General features: G+C 56.0%; 1 protein-coding gene across 1 annotated transcript in view; it reads right to left on the reverse strand.

Moving 5' to 3' along the window:
- Nucleotides 1–18,903, reverse strand: part of TBC1D14 (TBC1 domain family member 14) — a 114,546-nt gene extending 95,643 nt beyond the window's left edge. Inside the window, 3 exon segments of the mRNA XM_037829336.1 lie at nucleotides 12,425–12,804; nucleotides 12,806–13,140; nucleotides 18,852–18,903. Of these exon segments, the coding sequence (XP_037685264.1) occupies nucleotides 12,425–12,804; nucleotides 12,806–13,123 (698 nt within the window). The 5' untranslated portion in view covers nucleotides 13,124–13,140; nucleotides 18,852–18,903.
- Nucleotides 18,904–19,156: the final 253 nt, after the last annotated feature.

Genomic DNA, 19,156 nt, shown 5'->3' on the forward strand with positions numbered 1-19,156 from the left:
CGCTCTTCCTTTCCCGCATTAACCTGGCTTTTGCCCCCGACTACCTTTCGTCTTCTCTTCCTATGTCCCCCCATTCCTCCTAACACTCTTCCTCCAGTAGCTTTCCCTCTTCCCCTCCATTACTTTGCTGTGGTCCTTTGTGTCTTTGTTTCTTTGTTTGGCGCCGTGTGCCTCTTTGCAACCGCCCCCCCCCCCAAACTGCTCTCGCTACCAGAGGGTCCTGCTTTCTATTCTCGCCGTCTCCTTCGGCCTCGCGGCCACGGTTTACCTCATTTTCTTTACTCAATAAACAACCCCCCCTTTTTTCTCCCTCCACTATGGGTAATCGTCTATCTGCACGCCAAGCACCTCAAGTTCGCGCTCTAGCGGGTCTCCTAGACACACATCGCTGTAAGGTGTCTGTCCGACAGCTGCAAGTATACTGGGACCTCCTGCTGCCCTTTAACCCATGGCTCACCACTTGCCATCTTTGGGACCCTGTTACTTATAATCGCCTTATTGATCGGGTCACCAACGCCATGGAACATGAGAGCAAGCGCTTCCCTCCCGGCTTGCTCCCCACCTTAATAACCGTCCGCTCCTGCCTTCAAGGCTCCCTCCCCCCTGATCGAGGCCCCATTAAATCCAAGGAGGCCCTATCAACCCAGTCAACAGATTCAGACAGCAATACTAATGTGGACCACGATTTGGACACAGAATCCTTAGTCGAGCAGATTAACAACGCGCTCGAAGTCGCCCCCCAAAAACAAAGCAATACTAAGCCTCGCCAAGATGGCGAACTTCCTCCTTCTTCTTCCACTGAGGGGAGGAAGTGCTCTAGTGATGACGTCAGCCCTAAGCCGGGCCGGAAACCGCATGCGCTTTACCCCGCTCTTTCACAGGGCGCAGCTAGTCCGCCATCTTGTGTCTTAGCCACGCCTACCGTGCCGCCATCTTGCGACGCTTGGGGCCTCCCACTTCCGCCTCCCCCTCCGGCGAGCTCCCCCTCGGAGCCGCTACCGGCAGCTGCCGCCGCTCCTCCCACCCTGCCAACTAACAACCCCTGGCTGCCTTCTACACCTCAAGGCAACCCTTGGGACAACGCTCCCCCTACCCCCACTCCCGTGCCAGGCCCTCTGCAAGCGCGTCCTCCTTTCTCTCGTGCTTTTCGCTGCTTTCCTCTTAACCTTACCCCCACACCGCAGAAACCATACGACTGGTATCCCATTGACTCAGATACTATCAAGCAGCTTCGCAGGGCCGTCAAGGAAGACGGGTTAGGTAGCCCATACGCTTCCCAAATACTGCAGGATATCGCCATGGACTTTTGCCTCCCCCAAGACTGGGCCTCGCTTGCCCGTACCATCCTTAGCCCCGGCCAGTTCGTTGATTGGCGTGCTCACTTCCAGGCGGAAGCAGCTAGGCAGAGCGAGCAAGACGCAGCCACTGGAGTCTATCATAACCCCGAAGCCTACTTGGGCACGGGAGCGTTTATACATGCATCCGCCTATATTAATGCACCCGCCACCTTTTGGCCTATCCTTCGGGGAATCGCCTTGCGAGCGTTTGCCAACTGTTCCGCCTGTCGGCCTACCAAATTCACCAAGCTCTTCCAGGAGCCGAGTGAGCCTTTCGCCACCTTTGTCTCCAGAGTCGAAGAAACCTGCGCTCGAAAGGTAAGTGATCCCCAGGCCCAATATTACATGTGCCCATCCTCAAATCCTGGAAAATCGTACTGCAATTCCCCCAACGAGTACTACTGTGCATACTGGGGGTGTGAAACATTAGCCACTAATTGGAAGCCTCCTGTTCCTAATCAATACCTTACCTTAAGGTGGGCCCCTCCAGGGTGCAAACTCCCTACTGTTAACTGGCTCGGCCAAGAAAGTGAGGGATCCTGCACACATCTTAATCTTACAGTGCAGCTCCCCACTGATCCCTCCTGGTTACTCGGTCGAACTTGGGGCTTCAGAATCTATGAGAAAGGAGCCGACCAAGGATCACTTATTCTCATAAAAAAGGAGGCTGTAAGCCAACCATGCCAAAATACTGCATTAAAAACACCCTCTGGCATAGGTCCCAACCAAGTCCTTAACCCCCTTAATCCACAGCCCTCCAGCCGCACCTCAAGTACAAGCAGCGCATCCGGAAACCGCACCTCAGCTACAAACAGCGCATCGCCAACCCCACCACCCCAACCTTTTCTGCCCCCCTCTCGTTACTCCTCTCCCCTCCTCGGCCTTATCCAAGCAGCCTTCACCTCAGTGAATTCCTCCAACCCCAATCTTACCTCCTCCTGCTGGCTTTGCCTCTGCACCTCCTCCTTCCTGTATGAGCCCGTCGCCTCCAACCTTTCCTTTTCAGAAAATACAGAGAATAGCCCCTCGGAATGCAATTGGAATACCTCAACCGTCCCCCTAACCTTTCATTCAGTTTCCTCCACAGGAAAATGCATCCGCCCTCGCTCAAGTAACTCTCCCAACCTCACAGCTTGTGCCAACTACTCATCTCCCAGCAGCTCTGCCAAGTTTCTTATTCCTCACAACTCCTCCCAATGGCTCTGCTCCTCTACAGGACTTACCCCCTGCCTTAATGTGCAAACCCTCAATACAACTAATGAAACTTGCCTCCTAATTGTCCTTATCCCTAGGGTCCTATACCACAGCGAGGAAGACTTCTTCCTCCGCCTAGAAAGAACTGCAGCTCCTGCCCCTCTGCAAAAGCGAGAACCCATCACTGCCCTCACAATTGCCTCCCTCCTAGGTCTTGCAGGCGCTGGCACCGGAATCGCTGCATTAGCCAGTCAAGGCTCCGCCCTAACTCACCTCCGGGCGGCTGTTAACGAGGACATTCGTCACCTACAAGACGCTATTTCCCATCTTAAAAATTCTGTCAATTCCCTCTCTGAGGTCGTACTCCAAAACCGCCGAGGTCTCGACCTTCTCCTCCTCAAAGAAGGAGGCCTTTGCGCCGCCCTAGGAGAAGAGTGCTGTGTATATGCCAATTCCACAGGTCTCGCCGAAGACAGCCTAAAGAAGGTCCGAGAGGGACTAGAACAACGCAAAAGGGACCGTGAAGCCGCCAACTATTGGTCCCACATCTTTGCCCCCATCCTCCCATACCTCCTCCCTCTCATCGGCCCCCTACTAATGATTATTCTAGCTCTCACCCTAGGGCCCTGCATTATCCGCAGAATTGTCCAGCTTGCTAAGAACCAAGCCAATGCTGTCTTTTCATCATTTGTGCAAGTCCAGTATCAACAACTCGCCTCTACTAAAGAAGCTGACCCTCCGCAGCGTCGCCACCCTCGTCCATCCCGCAAGCAGCGAGGCCCCTCTCGAACGCCCGGGCGCCACACCAACGTCGAGCTCCAGCCTCTCTAACTACCATCTACCCCTATCCCTTCCCCCACCTCCCCTTTCCCTCATCCCTTGGCGGATCTCTCCGGTAAGCTTCTTCCTCTAATTAGAAAAGAAGGGGGAAATGCGGGACACTGTTATCGAGTTCCGACTTGGCGGGCCTGGGCCAGGGGAACTGATCAGCCCCTAGGAAAGGTAGTGGGGCACGGGTGGTAGCGCCCTCCACGGCCCCCTGGGCCTGAGAAAGTGGAGCCGAATGCAGGCCCCATTTCCTCACCCCAAAGTACAACCGTTGGGGAGGGCTTGCCGGAGAAAACCCCCTCCCCCGTGCCTTACCCGCACCCTCCACCCTCTTCGTTACCAGAGCAACTCCCGCCCCTTTTCAAACAACCTCCGCGCCCTCTCAGAACCAATCCAAGCCTTCAACCCCTACAGCTACCCCGCCCTCTAAACCGCCCGATATAAGCTTGTACTCTCCCCTAATAAACTCTCTTGGCTTCTTCACCCTCAAAGAAACGTGTCCCGCCTGTTCCTTCTCGCCGCCCTCCACACCTTGCACGCCACCGCCGGGGACCGGGCCCAGTCCCCCGCCTCGCCCTCGCCTCCGGGAAAGAGCCCCCGCCGCCAGTACCCTCCGAGCAATTCCGAGAGCCTAGGATTTAGCAACCGGCCGCCACCCCCCCCCCCCCCAGACAAGTCAACTGCGACCGCACAAGGATTAAGACCCAATCTGATTCAGCTGCTCAGATCTTAGCTACAAATAAAAAGATCCTATGTGCAATGGGTTCACACCAGCAGGAATGGATGACATTAAGAACACGTCCCTCTGGGTACACAGCTCCTCCCACAAAGGCCTTGCAGGATCTGGCCCCACTGGCCTCACCTCCCCCTGCTCCCCACTTCCCCCTCATGTCTCCGCAGGAGCCTTTCTGCTGCCGTCTCCCTGGGCCCTTTGCCCCAGACTGTCTGCTTCCCTAACCTGCCTTCCTCCTTCAAGTCTTTGAATAAATCTCTCCTTTTTCCTCAAGCCTACAGGACCACCCTCCCTAATTCTGCAACCTGCCCCTTCTACCTGCCTCTGTCTTCTCGTTTTCCTCTTAACAATTACCACTTCTAATGTATAGAAGCTGTTGTTTATTTATTGTGTTTATTATCTGCCTCTTCCCACAGAAAACAAGCTCTTTGAGGGCCAGGATCTTTGCTTTCTTGACAAATGAATCACAACACCTAGAATGGTGCCTTGGCATAAGGCAGAGGCTCAGTAAATATTTTTTGAAAGAACGCATGATGAGAACCAGGTTTAAGGACCTAGCACAGTGCCTGGCACACTGCAGCACCCAGTGGGTGATCTATCACGCTGTGATTTGCTGCCAGAAGAGAACAAACCCAAGCAGAGCACAGGGAGGGAGCAGCCCCAGGAGGCCCCGGTGTCCTCTCTGGGCCCAGCCTTACGAGGACAGGCTCTCCGGGCAGGGCCTGCTGCAGGGCGAACCCGCTGGCCACCTGGGGCTCCCTCGGGGCCCATCTGCAGAGGGGTCCCAGCTGCTGAATCCTCTCCAAACACAAAGGACACCCTCCAAAGGAAGCTCAACTGGAGTCAGAGACACAGCCCTAGCCAGGGCCTCCACGACCACCCTGCTTCTAAATCAGCAGCTGGTGAGGCTGGGTAAAGCAGCAGTCGGAAAAGAATCGCAGGCATCCTGGATTCAAGGGGGTTGAGCTGCTGGAAGTCCACCTGGCAGAAGAATTCAGAGCCAAGGAATGTAAAACCCTAGGGTAGGGGGGGTCAAAACAGGGTCAGAACACCCAGGGAAGTGTGTGCAGTGCTCGAGACACCCCACCAGCCCCCTTGCTAGCTGAAAACTCTTCTGCTCCTCCAGGCTCAAGGCCCCCAGGAGGCACCTGTCAGCGGTTCCGCTCCGCACAGCCTCCACCCCCCATAGCCCGCTGGCCGAAGGGCCAAGGGCCTTGTGACTCAGAGCTGCTCCAGCCTGCCGCCCACACGGTCAAGGCCCTGGTACCTCCCTCCCAGGGGAGGGCAGGGAGGCCTGTTTAACCTGCTGGGCCACCGTGGCTCCACGGGGGTTTCTCCACTCTCTTCTCTCTGACACACGGACAACACCGCAGAGCTGATCTTCCTGGACTGCTTGGCAGCTCTCTTCACTCCTTCCTCCCAACAACACTGCCCTGCAAGATCTCCAGTTCACCTCCCTCAGCTCCCCCGGCCCCAAGTGCTCCTCTTTCTGATTATGGTACAAGTGTCACAAGAGGCAGCTGAGCGTCTTTCGTGGCAGAGCCTGCCCTTCGGAGCTGGTGCTGAATTCACAGCTGTGCTGTGTGCAGTCTCACGGTGAGCCTCTCTGAGCCTGGCCCCAGGAGGAGGATAATCCCTATAATCCCTGAGCAGGCCTGGGGATGGGCAGCGCGGCCCCCAAGGGGAATGCTCAGAACAGCAAACCAGATTTAACCCCTTCTCATCAAGGCAGTGTCTGCCCTGTTATCTGACCCCCTCTGGGCCTTCCCTGCTTCGAGTCTAAATGTGGTTCTCAAAGTCCTGCCCGATCTGAGCTCCTGCACGCCCACCCGGGCACCCCCTCCCTCTGCTCTCCACCCTGAGCAGCTCCTGCTACGGGGCTTTCCAGAACAGCTGCTCTGATGCCTGCATATGCTGGTCCCTCCGCCCAACACACATGGTCGCAACCCTTTGTGCACACATGAACAGCACTTCCAAAGGCAGCGGAGCTCAGCCAGACTAGCCAGGAGGGCCGCCGCCTGCACCACCCTCCTCCAGCCCTCACCAGCAGCCTGGGGATTCCCGCAGGGGCTCCGGCCCCAGCCTCCAACCGGCCTATTGCCTGGCTTCCCTGGCTGCCTGGCACTTGGAGGGCAACGCCCTGATCAGGTCGCTCCTTGCATCTTCACACTCCATGAAGCAGGGACCCTTGGCTCATTTTGCACCCAGAGAGATTGAGTGCCAGCCTTACCCAAGGCCACACACCAGCAAGCAGCTGGGTCAAGAGAGCACCCCGGCTCACAGGCGCCACAACCACTGCTCCTTCCCAGATACTGCAGCACACATGTGTGCCCTTGTGCACATGCACACACACACACACACACACAAGTGCACATGCACATAGGAGTGCACGAGTGCACACACAAGCATACATACACGCAAGTGCACACGAGCACACACAAGTACACACACGTGAGCATGCACACACACAAGTGCACATGCACACAGGAGTGCACACACAAGCATGCATGCACACAAGTGCATACACACATACCAGCACACATGCAAACACAAGTGCATACACACGAGCGCACACCAGCAGCAGCTCAGGCATATAGCAGGTGTTTCCATATATCCCTAATGCCAGGTCAAAGTCACCAGAAATATTTAGAAAACAGATTTTATAGAAAAGTCATAGCTACAATGTTTTGCCTAATTTCACTGGTGCTAAGTCTAAAAGGGTCAAAGCAGTAGAAAACTACAAACAGGGAAAAAAGTACAGAGCTGAACATGCCTTCTGTGTGCCGTGCTTTCCGTTCACGCCTGGTCCCACCCCACGTGATCCCAACACCCTCAGAAGTGCGAACTTATTCCTATTTTAAAGCTAAGAAACCTGAAGTACAGAGGCCCAAATCCTGCATCTTTTTTTAATTGTCAAAGGTAAATTTATTTAACCATGCTGAAAAACTGGCAGTTTCTACTATGACCACACCTCTCCTATGACCCAGCAGTTCCACATGGACGTACTATTCACCAAACGACATGCACAAACGTGTATAGCAGCTCTATTTACAACAGCGTAAGCCTGGAGAAAGACCAAATCCATCAACAACATCAGATAATTGTGATATAGTCATACTCTACATCAATAAAAACCAACTAACTACAACTATTCGTAATGATGTAGATGAATCTTGTAACATAGGAGGTTACCTGAGTTGAGGAGTTTTCAGTGCAGGACACAGAAACCACCTAGGTATTTTAAAGAGAAAGGGATTTAACTCAAGGAATTAGATACTTCCAAAATCACTGGGAGGGCTGAGGTCGTCGGCTCTAAGGGGACCCCAGGAACGGCTCCCAGGACAGTGCTGAACTGATGCACCAGGGGCGATGCCACCTCTGTGGCCGAACCGCCAAATTCAACCACAACACAGGATCCAGACGCCACCGCGGCTGCCTCTTGACCAAGGCTAGTGACCGGACCCTGAACCATAGATCCGGCCCCTCCTCCACTGCAGCTGCCCCTAAACATCTGGAAAGGCAGGAAAGGGCTTCAGGGATGGAGCCACAGGAAGGGACCACAGAAATCAACCAAAAGAGGCTCTGCCTTGCCTGCCCCTCGTCTCTCTCAGACTAGAGAAGTTAGCGGCGCCTGACTCACATCCAGAGCCCCGGCTGCAAGGGACTCTGGGAAACGCGTGTTTGCCTTTCCAGCATCTCCACTACCGGAAGGCAGCCCAGAAGGAAGGCAGCCTGGGGGCTGATCAAGCCACCCCCAGGACCCGCCACCCCACACCACCTCCCACGGCTGCTGAAGGTTAACCAAGACGCCAGGTCCAAGCGCTGAGAACTGCATCTGGCAACCAGCAGCATGAGATGCTGCCCGTGATCCTGCACCAAGGCCTCTGGCCCACAACGGGGTTGAAACATGTCTCCTGAAGGGCCTCCACCCTAATGGGAAGCTAACTCATCTCCCAGAAAAACAGCAAAAGCCTAGAACAGGAACTCAACTTTTGGATGAGCATTCTTGTAGCAAGCAAAAGTACCTATGAGAAGATTTATTTTTCTTAAGCCAGTGATTTCAAACTTTCTCACAGAGCAGCACCCTTTTTCTCAAAGTGCCATCTCCTGTGCAACCTCAGCAGCAGCAGAGGGCAGGGCCTGGACCCCACCTACACTGGGCATGTGCTCTGCCCAGAGCTTCACCCACATCCTCTCCTTTAACCCCATCTCACCCAAGTACACCCTGGGGATCACAGAGGTTAACTGGCTTTCCGAAGATCACGCAGTACAAAACAGGCTGAGGTGAGGTTCAAATTTGCACTTCTGCAGACCCGGCTCTCCACCCCCACGCTCTACTCTCCGTCTCTCAAGTACTGCCCGGTGCCAGCATGAACCAGACATAGATGAGCTCCCAAGGGCTGTCCGTGAGTTCAGGAAGCACCAGAAAAACCCACCATTGCAATTCTTTGCACGCTGCCCGGTCCCCCACACCTCCTGGCTTTCTGCAAGCTGTTTCAGTGGCCACCCGGCCCCCAGGCCTGCCCCTGGCCCCCTCCTGCTCAGCCTTGAAATCCAAGGCAGGCAGAGCCCCTCAGCAAGGGTGCACATGAGACAGCCTCTGCTGAGAGCCTCATGAAGGGGCTGCACAGCGGACAGGGTGATGGTAAAGCCAGGTACTTCCATCCTGACCAGAGCAGATGAGCTGCTTTAAACCCTGGGCTCCACGGAAACCACACGCGCCTCCCGTGGAAAGCAAACACGCCAGGATGCATGCTGCTGACCTTCTCATGCACCCGCCGTCCAGGGTTCCTGCACCACCCTGAGCTCACCGGCTCCCTTAGCGCAGCCCCTCTCTCCTACCCATGGGAGGCTCCCGCTCAAATGATACCACATTCGTAAATTTCCTTCAAGGAAGCAATCAGACAGATCCCGACATTACAACCTGCTGGGTCGGCAGCTCTCAAAGGCTGGTGACTTTGCCCCGTCCCCACCCAACCCTCCTGGGGACAAGTGACAAAGCCTGGAGACATTTTTGGTTGTCATGCCTGGGGAGTGCCGGTGGCATCCAGTGGGGGGGAGGCCAGGGAAGCTGCTCAACGTCTTGCAGTGCAGAGCGGCCCCCTCCCCCAGCAAAGAACCACCCAGCCCCCGATGTTGACAGTGCCAAGGCTGAGAAGCCCACGCCAGACTGGGTTGACTGAGGAGCACAATCTGGGGGTAAGAACTACAGAAAGCTTTAGAGAGCATATTTTAAAAAGCAATAATATTTCTGTTAGAATCACAGACAGCTACTACTTACAGGGTACCAGGAAGCACGCCAGATGCTTGGCCTATTCGGCTCTAACCTCAAGCAGGAGCCCCCACCCGCAGTAGCCCTGCCCCTCCCCACCCACTGTAACACACTCGGGCTCCCGAGGGGTCCTGGAGTGTGGGAACTGGGTTGAAACTTCTCCCTGTTCAGGCTCAGAGAGGTGCTTGCTACAGTCTGGACATGGGAATGAATAAACAAGCGGGCGAGCTGGACCTGCAGCTTCCACGGGGCAGGGGGCAGGAAGGGCCAGGCCCAGCCTCCCAGCCACTCCCCTGCTCCTGTCTCTCCCAGCACCCTCCTGCAGCAGGAAAGACAGGTCTCCTCCACCAGGTTACAGTACGCTGCACCTCCACCCCTTCCCCGAGCCCCTTCCCCCAGACTAGCCTTCATGACACCGCCACTGACTCAGTGACAGCAGGGAGGGCAGTCGCCTCGGCCGGGGGGACAAAGTGAGGGATGAGATGACTCCGAGGCCTGGGCTGGGACCCCAAGGCCCAACTCTAGCCCAGCCTTGCTCTCCACTTGCTCTTATGTCAAGATCCTCCACGAAAACTCACACAGCCCCGAGCCCGAGTCCCTTCCACGTGCCAGGCCCTGGGCTGAGTGATTAAACAATTCCCAGAACTCAGTTTACTCATCTGTAAAATGTTAATGGGGTCCAAGCAGTTTTGGAACAGAACTCTATTCCCTTTTAGGGGAATCTAGGCTGAAACTCCAACACTTCAAGACTCCAGGACAAGAAACTCCACTGCACCCAACCCGTGTTACCACTCCCCAAACTCTGTCTCAGATGTGCCACCTGCTCCCCAAAAGAGCTCCCCAGGGCCCCACAATAACAATATCAGCCACCGAAGCGAGGGTAAGGAGAGAAGAACTACAGAATAGAAGAAAGAGGAGACGTTTGTTTTCTGTGGCAGATCTGAGAAAGCTCTTCAAGAAACAGCAGCATTAAATATTATCTGCAGGAAGAAAAGCACGTGGGGCTGGTGTTTCCTTTCAAAGGGGAAAAGGCTCCGACACACACAGCTCAACCCGGCCACAGCCCAGCAAGGCAAAAGGGGCCTCCGGACAAGACGCCGTTGTGATCACCCCAGCAAGCAAGTGCAATGTGACAGCTTCCTGGGTGGGGACCTGTGCTAAGCGTCCCATGTATTAGCCAGGGCCACAGCACAGAGGCCCCCCGTCCCCATCTCACAGATGAGGCAGCTAAGGGGGAACGCACAACCAGGAGGAGGGGACAAAGGTGGGCACAGCTACAGGAGACTGGACGTCAACTCGCAGGCATCGCGTGCTAAGCTACTTTTTTATCAAATGCTGCTACCCTGGAGATGAGAAACAGACTCGGGGAGGGAAGTAACTCGTTCAAGAGCCCACAGGCAGGCCTGCTGAATTCCAAAGCCAAGCTCCTTCCTCCACACTGCTTCCCAGCCAGCCCGCTTTGGTGAGGTTTCCCCAATTTACCAGCTATCCCCTGTGATTCTGAAAACCTGTCTCCCAGGCCCTTCCCCCTGAGGCTCTGAGTCTGGGGGTCTGAGCGGGATCCCGAGGTTCCACATTCCAGCTACCCCAGTGATGCACTCAGGCAAAGGCGCAGACCCTGGCCCGGGCACAGGGAAGAGGCCGGTGACCCAAGCCTGAGCCTCAACCATGTTACATGGTGGACTCAGCCTTGACAGGACAGTGAGGTGAAGGCCATCCCACTGAAAGCCATCGCCAGACCCAAGCTCCGAGCTCCGGAACTCTCCTCGCAGCAACCAGATACCTGCCTGTCAGAGAAAAAGGTGCCCCCAAAACTGCACCCCACATCGGGGATCGCTCCACACAGGGTCGGCCTGGGACTCATCCGGGACGGCACCCACACTTAACCGGTGAGGAAACCGAGTTGGCGACAGCGTGCCAGGCATGCCCTGGTCTCAACGCAGCGCAGGAGCCCCTGGCGTACCCCGGCATCTTGAAGGGCTGCCAAGCGTCCAACATGGACTTTGTTCAGGGCACGTGCACAGGGGTAGCCAGTGCCCAGCGCAGAAGGAAATGCTCCCACCTACCAGGCAAGGGCCACAGGAGAGCGGCCGGGGGCAGGGGACTGTTCTCCAGCACTCACTCTTCCAGCCCCCATGCCTGTCCTCACAGACCCTCACTATCTGAGTGTTCACTTTTGCTTGGGTGACCAACTGGTATGCTCACACTGCCACCCCGAGACTGAGAGCCCACCCAAGGTCATGGCTGCAACCAGTTCAATCACGTACTGCCCCACTGCCCAGAGCAGGACCCAGCACACAGACGCTGGCTGCATGGAAACAGGGGAGCACAAAGAAGAAGCAGAAGCCAAATGTACCATCCCCACAGGGCTGCAGGGCCCCGCGGGGAGGGAGGAGTGTGGCCTGCCCCCCAACCAGTTTGGGGTGCAGTGGCTGCCATGTGGTGGTGGCACAGCCTCAAGGAGGCAGCCCTGGACAGAGCATGAACCCAGAGCACAACCGTGCAGGAGCCCAGGGTGGGCACAGGGGTCCCGGAAATGCCTGGAGTCTGCAGCAAGGGGACATGCAGGGAGCCGAGTCCCCAGGTGTGCTCATGGGGACTGGAGCCGAGATGTGGCTTCCTCGCTCTGCAGCCACCCTGGTCAGCACCCTATGCTGGGCCCAAGAAGCTCAAGCTCTCAGTGCAAAGGGCCCATCAGGGACCGAGGCTGCAAAGTGACGCTGCAAAGTGACGCTGCAGGTTTGGGAGCACCGGCTGCCTGTGGGTCACCCTCAGCCACCACGGGTCAGGCCGGGAAGTGACGACAGACTGTGCGACTAAGCCAGGGACACAAAGGACACAAAGGAGTGACGGGTGGCAGCGAGGAATGGAACAGTCAACTCAGGCACTTCCTAGCCCCACACGGAACCCCTCAGGAGTGTCTGTGTGATGCAGGGCCTGGCTGACAAGGCAGGAAAACACAAAGCACATTCAGACTTGCCAGGCTCCTTTAAGAGCAACATCATTTGCTTGAATGCAGTAACTGAGTGAGCTCTTCTAGAGAAACAAATGAGGCATTACCTTGTAAGGAAATTACTGAATGGTCCCAGTATTTTAAATTTACTCCCCTCCTCGCTTTCATCAACACAGTCCCGCTGGAGTGGACTGCTGGTCTCCTTGATGGAGCTCAAGGTGACATCAGTAAACTGGGGGTCATCATCGTTCTCCAGTGTCACGATGGCACTGGAGCTGCTCGTGACCACGAGGTCCAGGATGTCCTCGTTGCTGATGGACAGCGTGGTGGACAGCTCTGTGCCGAGGCTGGACACGCTGCAGACGGAGACGTCATCGCTGCGGCTCAGCGCCTTGGAGGTGGGGCTGTAGAGCTTCACTGCGTCGTAGCCTGTCCGGGGGAAGGTGGAGGACTTCCGCACGCCCTGCTCCCGCTCGTGGCTGGGGGGGGGCCGGGGGTGCACAAGATGGCAGGGGGCAGGCGCTCTGGAAGGCTCGCTCGGGGACGAGCTCTGGCTCGGACTGCTTCCTCTTCACGTGGACCACGCTGCAGGGCACGGGCTCCGGGTTGCCGATCTCCAGCGTAGGGATGCCCGAGTCCACCGACTTCAGGCTATGCCGCTCCTCGGATGCCCCGGGCGGCGGGAGGGAGCCGGGCGCCTGGAGAGCCGAGTTCTGAAGGTTCTGAATGTGGTTTCCTGGCCGACCGCCCAGAACGCCCACTAAGGTTACACCATTTGTAGAGGTGGAAAGGTTTCCATCAGTCATCTTGGTCCAAGGAGAAACTAGCAAGACACAAGTATGGAAAGTCTGTCAGTGCACGTAACACCCAGAGCCGTCAGTCAGCTTATGCCCAGCTCAGATGTGCGGGCAACCCTGTTGGAGGAAGAACCTTGAAGAAAGCTCTACACACCAATTTCTGATTCAGGACCAGAAGCTAGAGTTTTAACACACACCATCAAGATACAAAATAGGAAGATAACCAAAAGGAAGGATACAAGTAGGGTAGGAACACATGAAATCATCATCATCAACATCACTGTCACCCTGCCAGTCGCATCTGTGACCCTCAGGTCGGCCTGGGAGTGTAATGGGCTGCACTGGCAGAGAGAGATTTTCTATTATGATGATGATAAACAGGGAATCCCTGTCAAAAGTCTACGAATTCATAACCCATGCCCACATCAAAGTCCTCCTCATTCTGAGACAGTATAAGATGAGGCTCTAGTACCACGAAGAAGCCACTGACCTCGGGGGCAGCTCCTGAGCTAACTGAACAGGCTTTGTCGAGGCCCCCACCAGTACCAACCACTTTTAGCGTCTTTCTCTTTTTAATTCAGGCCCTGGCCTGGGTGGGAAGGGCCGTGGAGAGAAAGGCACAGGACCTCCCTGGATCTCAGGTTCCTCGACATTAACAATTCACACCAACAACAGCCTCTGCTCCCCAAGTGCGCATCACAGGCAGAGCGCTGTGTTCAGTGTCTACACCCGCTCTCTGCACAATCTCCACAACCCAGAGAGTCAGCGGCTGTACCACCCCTTCACAGACCAGGACACAAGGACAGAAAGATTATCCGTCAGGAAGTGGGCTCTCCCACGGCCAAACCTGGATCTGACACCAAAGTGCTCACACTTTCCCACTGCTACACGAGCTGCCTAAAATAATGGGCTCATCTACATTTTATAGAATGGAGAAATCATTTGATTTTCAAGTGGATTATTCTTTAGGATAAAAATAATTCTTAAAAAAAAATTTCCTAGTGACACATCCCAGAGTAATTTGGGCAGATAATAAAAAATATATTTACAGCCTCCCCCTCCCCAGCCCCGAGGATCTGGGAGAAGGTGCGGATGTGTTGGACATCCTCACCTGAACTGGTGTTGATGTTGTCACAAACATTGGGACTGGCGGTTTGATGTGCTGAGCCCTCGAGCATGGGACTTGCCCTTATGAAGCTCATTACCACAAAGGAGAGTCTAAACTTGTATGTAATGGTGCCTAAGAGTCTCCCCGAGTACCTCTTTGTTGCTCAGATGTGGCCCTCTCTCTCTCTAACTGAGCCATCTCCACAGGTGAACTCGCTGCCCTCCCCCCTACGTGGGACCTGACTCCCAGGGGTGTAAATCTCCCTGGCAACGCAGAGTATGACTCCCAGGGATGAATGTGGACCCGGCATCGTGGGACTGAGAGTATCTTCTCGACCAAAAGGGGGATGCAAAATGAGACGAAATAGTTTCAGTGGCTGAGAGATTCCAAATGGAGTCGAGAGGTCACTCTGGTGGACATTCTTATGCACTATATAGATAACACCTCTTACGCTTTAATGTATTGGAATAGCTAGAAGTAAATACCTGAAACTACCAAACTCCAACCCAGCAGTCTGGACTCCTGAAGACAATTATATAATAATGTAGATTACAAGGGGTGACAGTGTGATTGTGAGGACCTTGTGGATCACACCCCCTTTATCTAGTGTATGGATGAGTGGAGGAATGGGGATAAAAACTAAAGGACAAATGGGGTGGGATGGGGGGATGATTTGGGTGTTTTTTTTTTCACTTCTATTTTTTATTCTTGTTCTGGTTCTTTCTGACGTAAGGAAAATGTTCAGAGAAAGATTGTGGTGATGAACGCATAACTATGTTATCATACTGTGGACAATGGATTGTATATCATGGATGATTGTATGGTGTGTGAATGTATTTCAATAAAACTGAATTTAATAAAAAAAAAAAATTTCCTAGAAGCCTTGTATATTCCTTTAAGCTGTGAACACCAACTTTAGGCTCCTGGGGCTTAACCCAGAGTTGTTCAAATAAGTGTCTGTCCATGAATGTCTCAGCCACCTGGGCAGAAACTGGAATTAAACTCTTCAGTTTTCCTGAAGGCTCCTTTACAGGCCTGAGGAGCAGACCTTTAAGTCCACTGACAAAAGGTTTAAAAGGCACAGGTGGGACATTTTAAATTAAATTAAATGTTAAAAAGGCACAGGTGGGACATTTTAAATTAGGGATTTTTCAAGGCATTGGGGGGGGAGTCCCCCCCCCACACACACACACACACAGAAAATGTTCCAGCTATTATTTTAGTGATTTACCAAAACTAAGCTTTGTAAGCATCTGTGAAGTAATTGGGAGGCAAACAGGTCAGGGAGGTATTGAGCACTCATCAAGGTAAACATAATTTATAATCTCAATTAATAATGAGAGAACCTTTTACTGAGCATTCACCAGATGGCAAACAGGCTGGGTGCTATCCCAGGCATCGGCTCTGATCATGGCAAATCTGCCAAGCACAGGTCCAAGGGGCTAAGTAACTCACCCGCGGTTGCCAGCAACAGAAACCAGATTCAAACCAGCTCTGACATCAAAGCCAAGGCAGGGCTTGCTGGGGGGCTTAAACACACAGGCCCTACACTGTGTGGTAATTGATAAACTGAACACTTTTAGTAATGTTTACACTTTTTCTGCATGGACGCTAGACTTCAACAGAAAATCTTTAAAAACAAAAATAAATGGGGGGTGGGGGGAGGAAGGGGGGCGTGCAGGTTCTGGAGGTAGACTGCCTGGGTTCAAAGCCCAGTGCCTCTACTCACCAACTGTGTGACCTTGAACTGGTTTCTTACATTCCCTCTGCCCCAGTTTCCATGTAGTAAAACAGTAATAGACCCTCTGTCATTATGCAGTTGACAAGATTAGGGGAAGAAATCCACTAGAAGCCTTCAGGCTCATGCCGGGCACAAGTTACACCTTGGAGATGTTAGCTGGTGTTACTATTTCCTGGAGACCCACAGGGCAGCCAACTCAGCCAGACAATTTTAGCAAACCATTTGCATAAACAAACCAGACACAGCCAATCTGTCTGCACCTCCTCACCTCACTGCACAGCCTCTTCCTGCTGCTAACTTCGCTCCTCACACCTGCTGGGGGCTTCACCTTCCCCATCTGTAAAACGAGGTGATTGGCCAAGCTGATCCATCCCTGAAGGCCCTTCCACCTCGACAATCGAGAATTCTGAACAACCCAGGCCCTGGAAACTTTCTTCAAAGTTTCTTTAAACCTACTCTTAAAACAAGTAGTTACACACACACTCACTTTCCTAAAATCCTCTTTGACATACTCCCTCTAAATGTCTATTTTGGTGACCCATCTTCTCCCAGGTGTCAAAGACCCCACGAGTGTCCACTACGTGCTGGGCAGGCATCCCGCTGGGGCTGTGCAGGGGAGCAGCTCTACCCAGTGGGGGAAATAGACTCAAAAGCAGAGAGGCTGCATCATAGCTGCCAGAGGGGGATTCAACTGAGCAGAGGAGAGGAGGTGACCAAGGAGAGGAACTAGGAGGGTAAGGGGGTGGAGAGGGGAAAGGGAGGGGGCCAAATGCAAAGGAACCGTAGGGACAAAGCAGGACACAGGGGATCGGCTGGAAGCCAGGTGAGGCAGCTGGGACGCTGAGTGTGATGGGGGTGGCTGGTGAGCAAACAGTCTCACAAACATGAATCGAGTCCAGCTGGGTGCAAAAGTGCCGAGTGCAGACCTGTAGGACCATGGAGGACACTGAGGTGAATGGAGCCTGTCCCAGCAACCAGCCTCTGTCCGAGGGTCACCCCTGCCTCTCTTCAGCGGGGTGAGTCTGCACCAGTCACTGGACCTCCCTCAGTCTCAGCTTCCTTCATGTTTCCCAAATGACATAGTCACTCGATAACCCTGCGTGCCAAACACATGGCAGTTTTTTTTTTCCAGTGGGAATGGGGACACAGAGGAGCCCACCATTTCGAGGGGCCAAACATATATGGCAAACAAGACAACAGTCAGCCTTGGGGTGGGGGGGGAGGCAACGGGCACCCAGTGTGGGCAGGGGAAAGAGGCTTCCTGGAAAAAGCCAAACCCAAACTTAAGCCCTGAGTCGGTGGCAGATACGCCTGGAGGAAGTGCCCCAAGACTGCTGTGAGACTGCTCTAAGGACAAACCAAGGCCACGCAAAGACCCCAGCAGTGCCCAGCACACAACCCATCCTTTACAAAAGGCAGCCAAGGCCACCGGGTGCTGACATCCCGCACACACCGCCAGGTAGCCTCCTGGGCTAGCCTCAGCAACATAAAACAATCATGCCAGTCAAGCCAACGCCCAGGAGCCTCCAGTAGTGGCAAAATGCACCGGTGCATACAGAACCTTCCGAAGCAGAGCTTCCAAATCACGATGGAGAAAACTGCTCCGTGCAACTTTCATACAGACACGGTTTCCCTCAGTCTGGCCAACACATGGTCACAGAAATGGCCACCGCCCGCGCCTCCCCGGCGCTGGGGGCTGGAGTCAGGAGGGCCAGCCGTCCTCCTGCTGGCCAAGCCCCCGCGGCTGTGCGCCACATTCCCAGAGAGGCAGTAGCGGACGAGGAGATGGGGGTCAGCGACTCCTTCCTCCAGGGAGCTCCCCACCTCAAAGTCGCCCAGTGCACAGGGTCCCTGGCCCGGGGATGGGATCTCCTAAGCAGAGGAGGGTCTCGGGCCTGAGGGCAGGGTCTCCTAGGCAGAGGGGACCCCGGCCCGGGGGCTGCGAGACCAGCGGCGGGCCCGGGGCGTTGGGCGCCCGCTGGACGCCTCGGACGGCTCTGCGCGCCGAGCGGTGCCTCTCCGAGCAAGGGCGCCCTGCGCGCAGAAACCTCCCGTCTAGGGGGAGAAACTTTTCGTCAAGTTCCGGAAAACGAGCGTGCCCCGGCGCGCGTCTCGCCGAGGGGCCGACGACGAGAGCGGAGCGCCCGCCCGCCCCTGCAGGCCCCGCACGGCTTCCCCCGGGGCACCCCGCCCGCTCCCCTGGGGCCTGAGGGAGCGGCGGCCGCGCAGCGAGGGGCGGAGGGGCAGGACTCGAACCCGGGCGGCCCGGCCCGCCGCGCGACCCCCGACTCCCTCCCGCCTCAGGCCGCTCCCAGCGCCGCGCGCGCTGCAGCAGGTGGCAGCGGCTCCCGGCGCCCCTGCTCCCCCCGCGGCCCGCCGCCCCGCCCGGCGCCCAGGCCCTCAGTACCGAGTCAGCGCAGCTCCGACGCCATCCCCGGGGCCCGCGGGCCCGCAGCCCAGGCCCCCGGGACCCGCAACTCTGCGGGCGAGGGCGCGCGGCAGGCGGGCAGGTGCGAGCGAGCAGCCGCCGGGGTACAGCCGCCGCGCGCCGTCGCCCCGCCCCCGATGGTCCTCGCCCCGCCCCACGCGCCCGCGCCCCGCCCCCGAGGGTCCTCGCCCCGCCCCGCGCGCCCTCGCCCCGCCCCCGCGCGCCCGCGTTTGCTCTTCCGCCCGCTCCGCCACCCTCGCCGCGCCGCCGCCGCTCCTCGAGCCCGACGCTGCCCGGCTGCCCCTCCTCCGGCCCGCCCGCCCCCGCCCGCCACGGGTCGCCGGAGCGACGTCGCTGGCCCTTTTCTCTCCCGAGGGCCAAAGGGGGCAGTGAGGGGCGGCTCTGAGGGGGCCTCTGGGTTCGCAGAGCCCCGGGGGACACCCGACAGCGGCCCTCTTACCTGGTCGGCTCCACCCGCGGCCATCTTGGAAGTGGGAAGCGGCCGGGAGGGGGAGGGGGCGCGAGCGGGCAGGGACCAGACGTGGGGAGCCGAGCGGCGGAGTGCATCGATGTGGCGACCCTGCTTCTGGGCAGGTGTGCGGGAGAGAGATATCTGGGGCGCCCCCGGGCCAAAGGGAAGAGGTCAGTGCGCGCGAGACCTGAGCTCAGGTTAGGGCTATATGGCCTCTGCCTCGGGCTCGTCTGCTAACCACCCCCTCACCCTTCCCCATTGAGCTCTTATTTTACGCGGTGCTCAGCGCAGCT

The sequence above is a fragment of the Choloepus didactylus genome, chromosome 3, assembly GCF_015220235.1.
Source record: "Choloepus didactylus isolate mChoDid1 chromosome 3, mChoDid1.pri, whole genome shotgun sequence".
Lineage (NCBI taxonomy): Eukaryota > Metazoa > Chordata > Mammalia > Pilosa > Megalonychidae > Choloepus > Choloepus didactylus.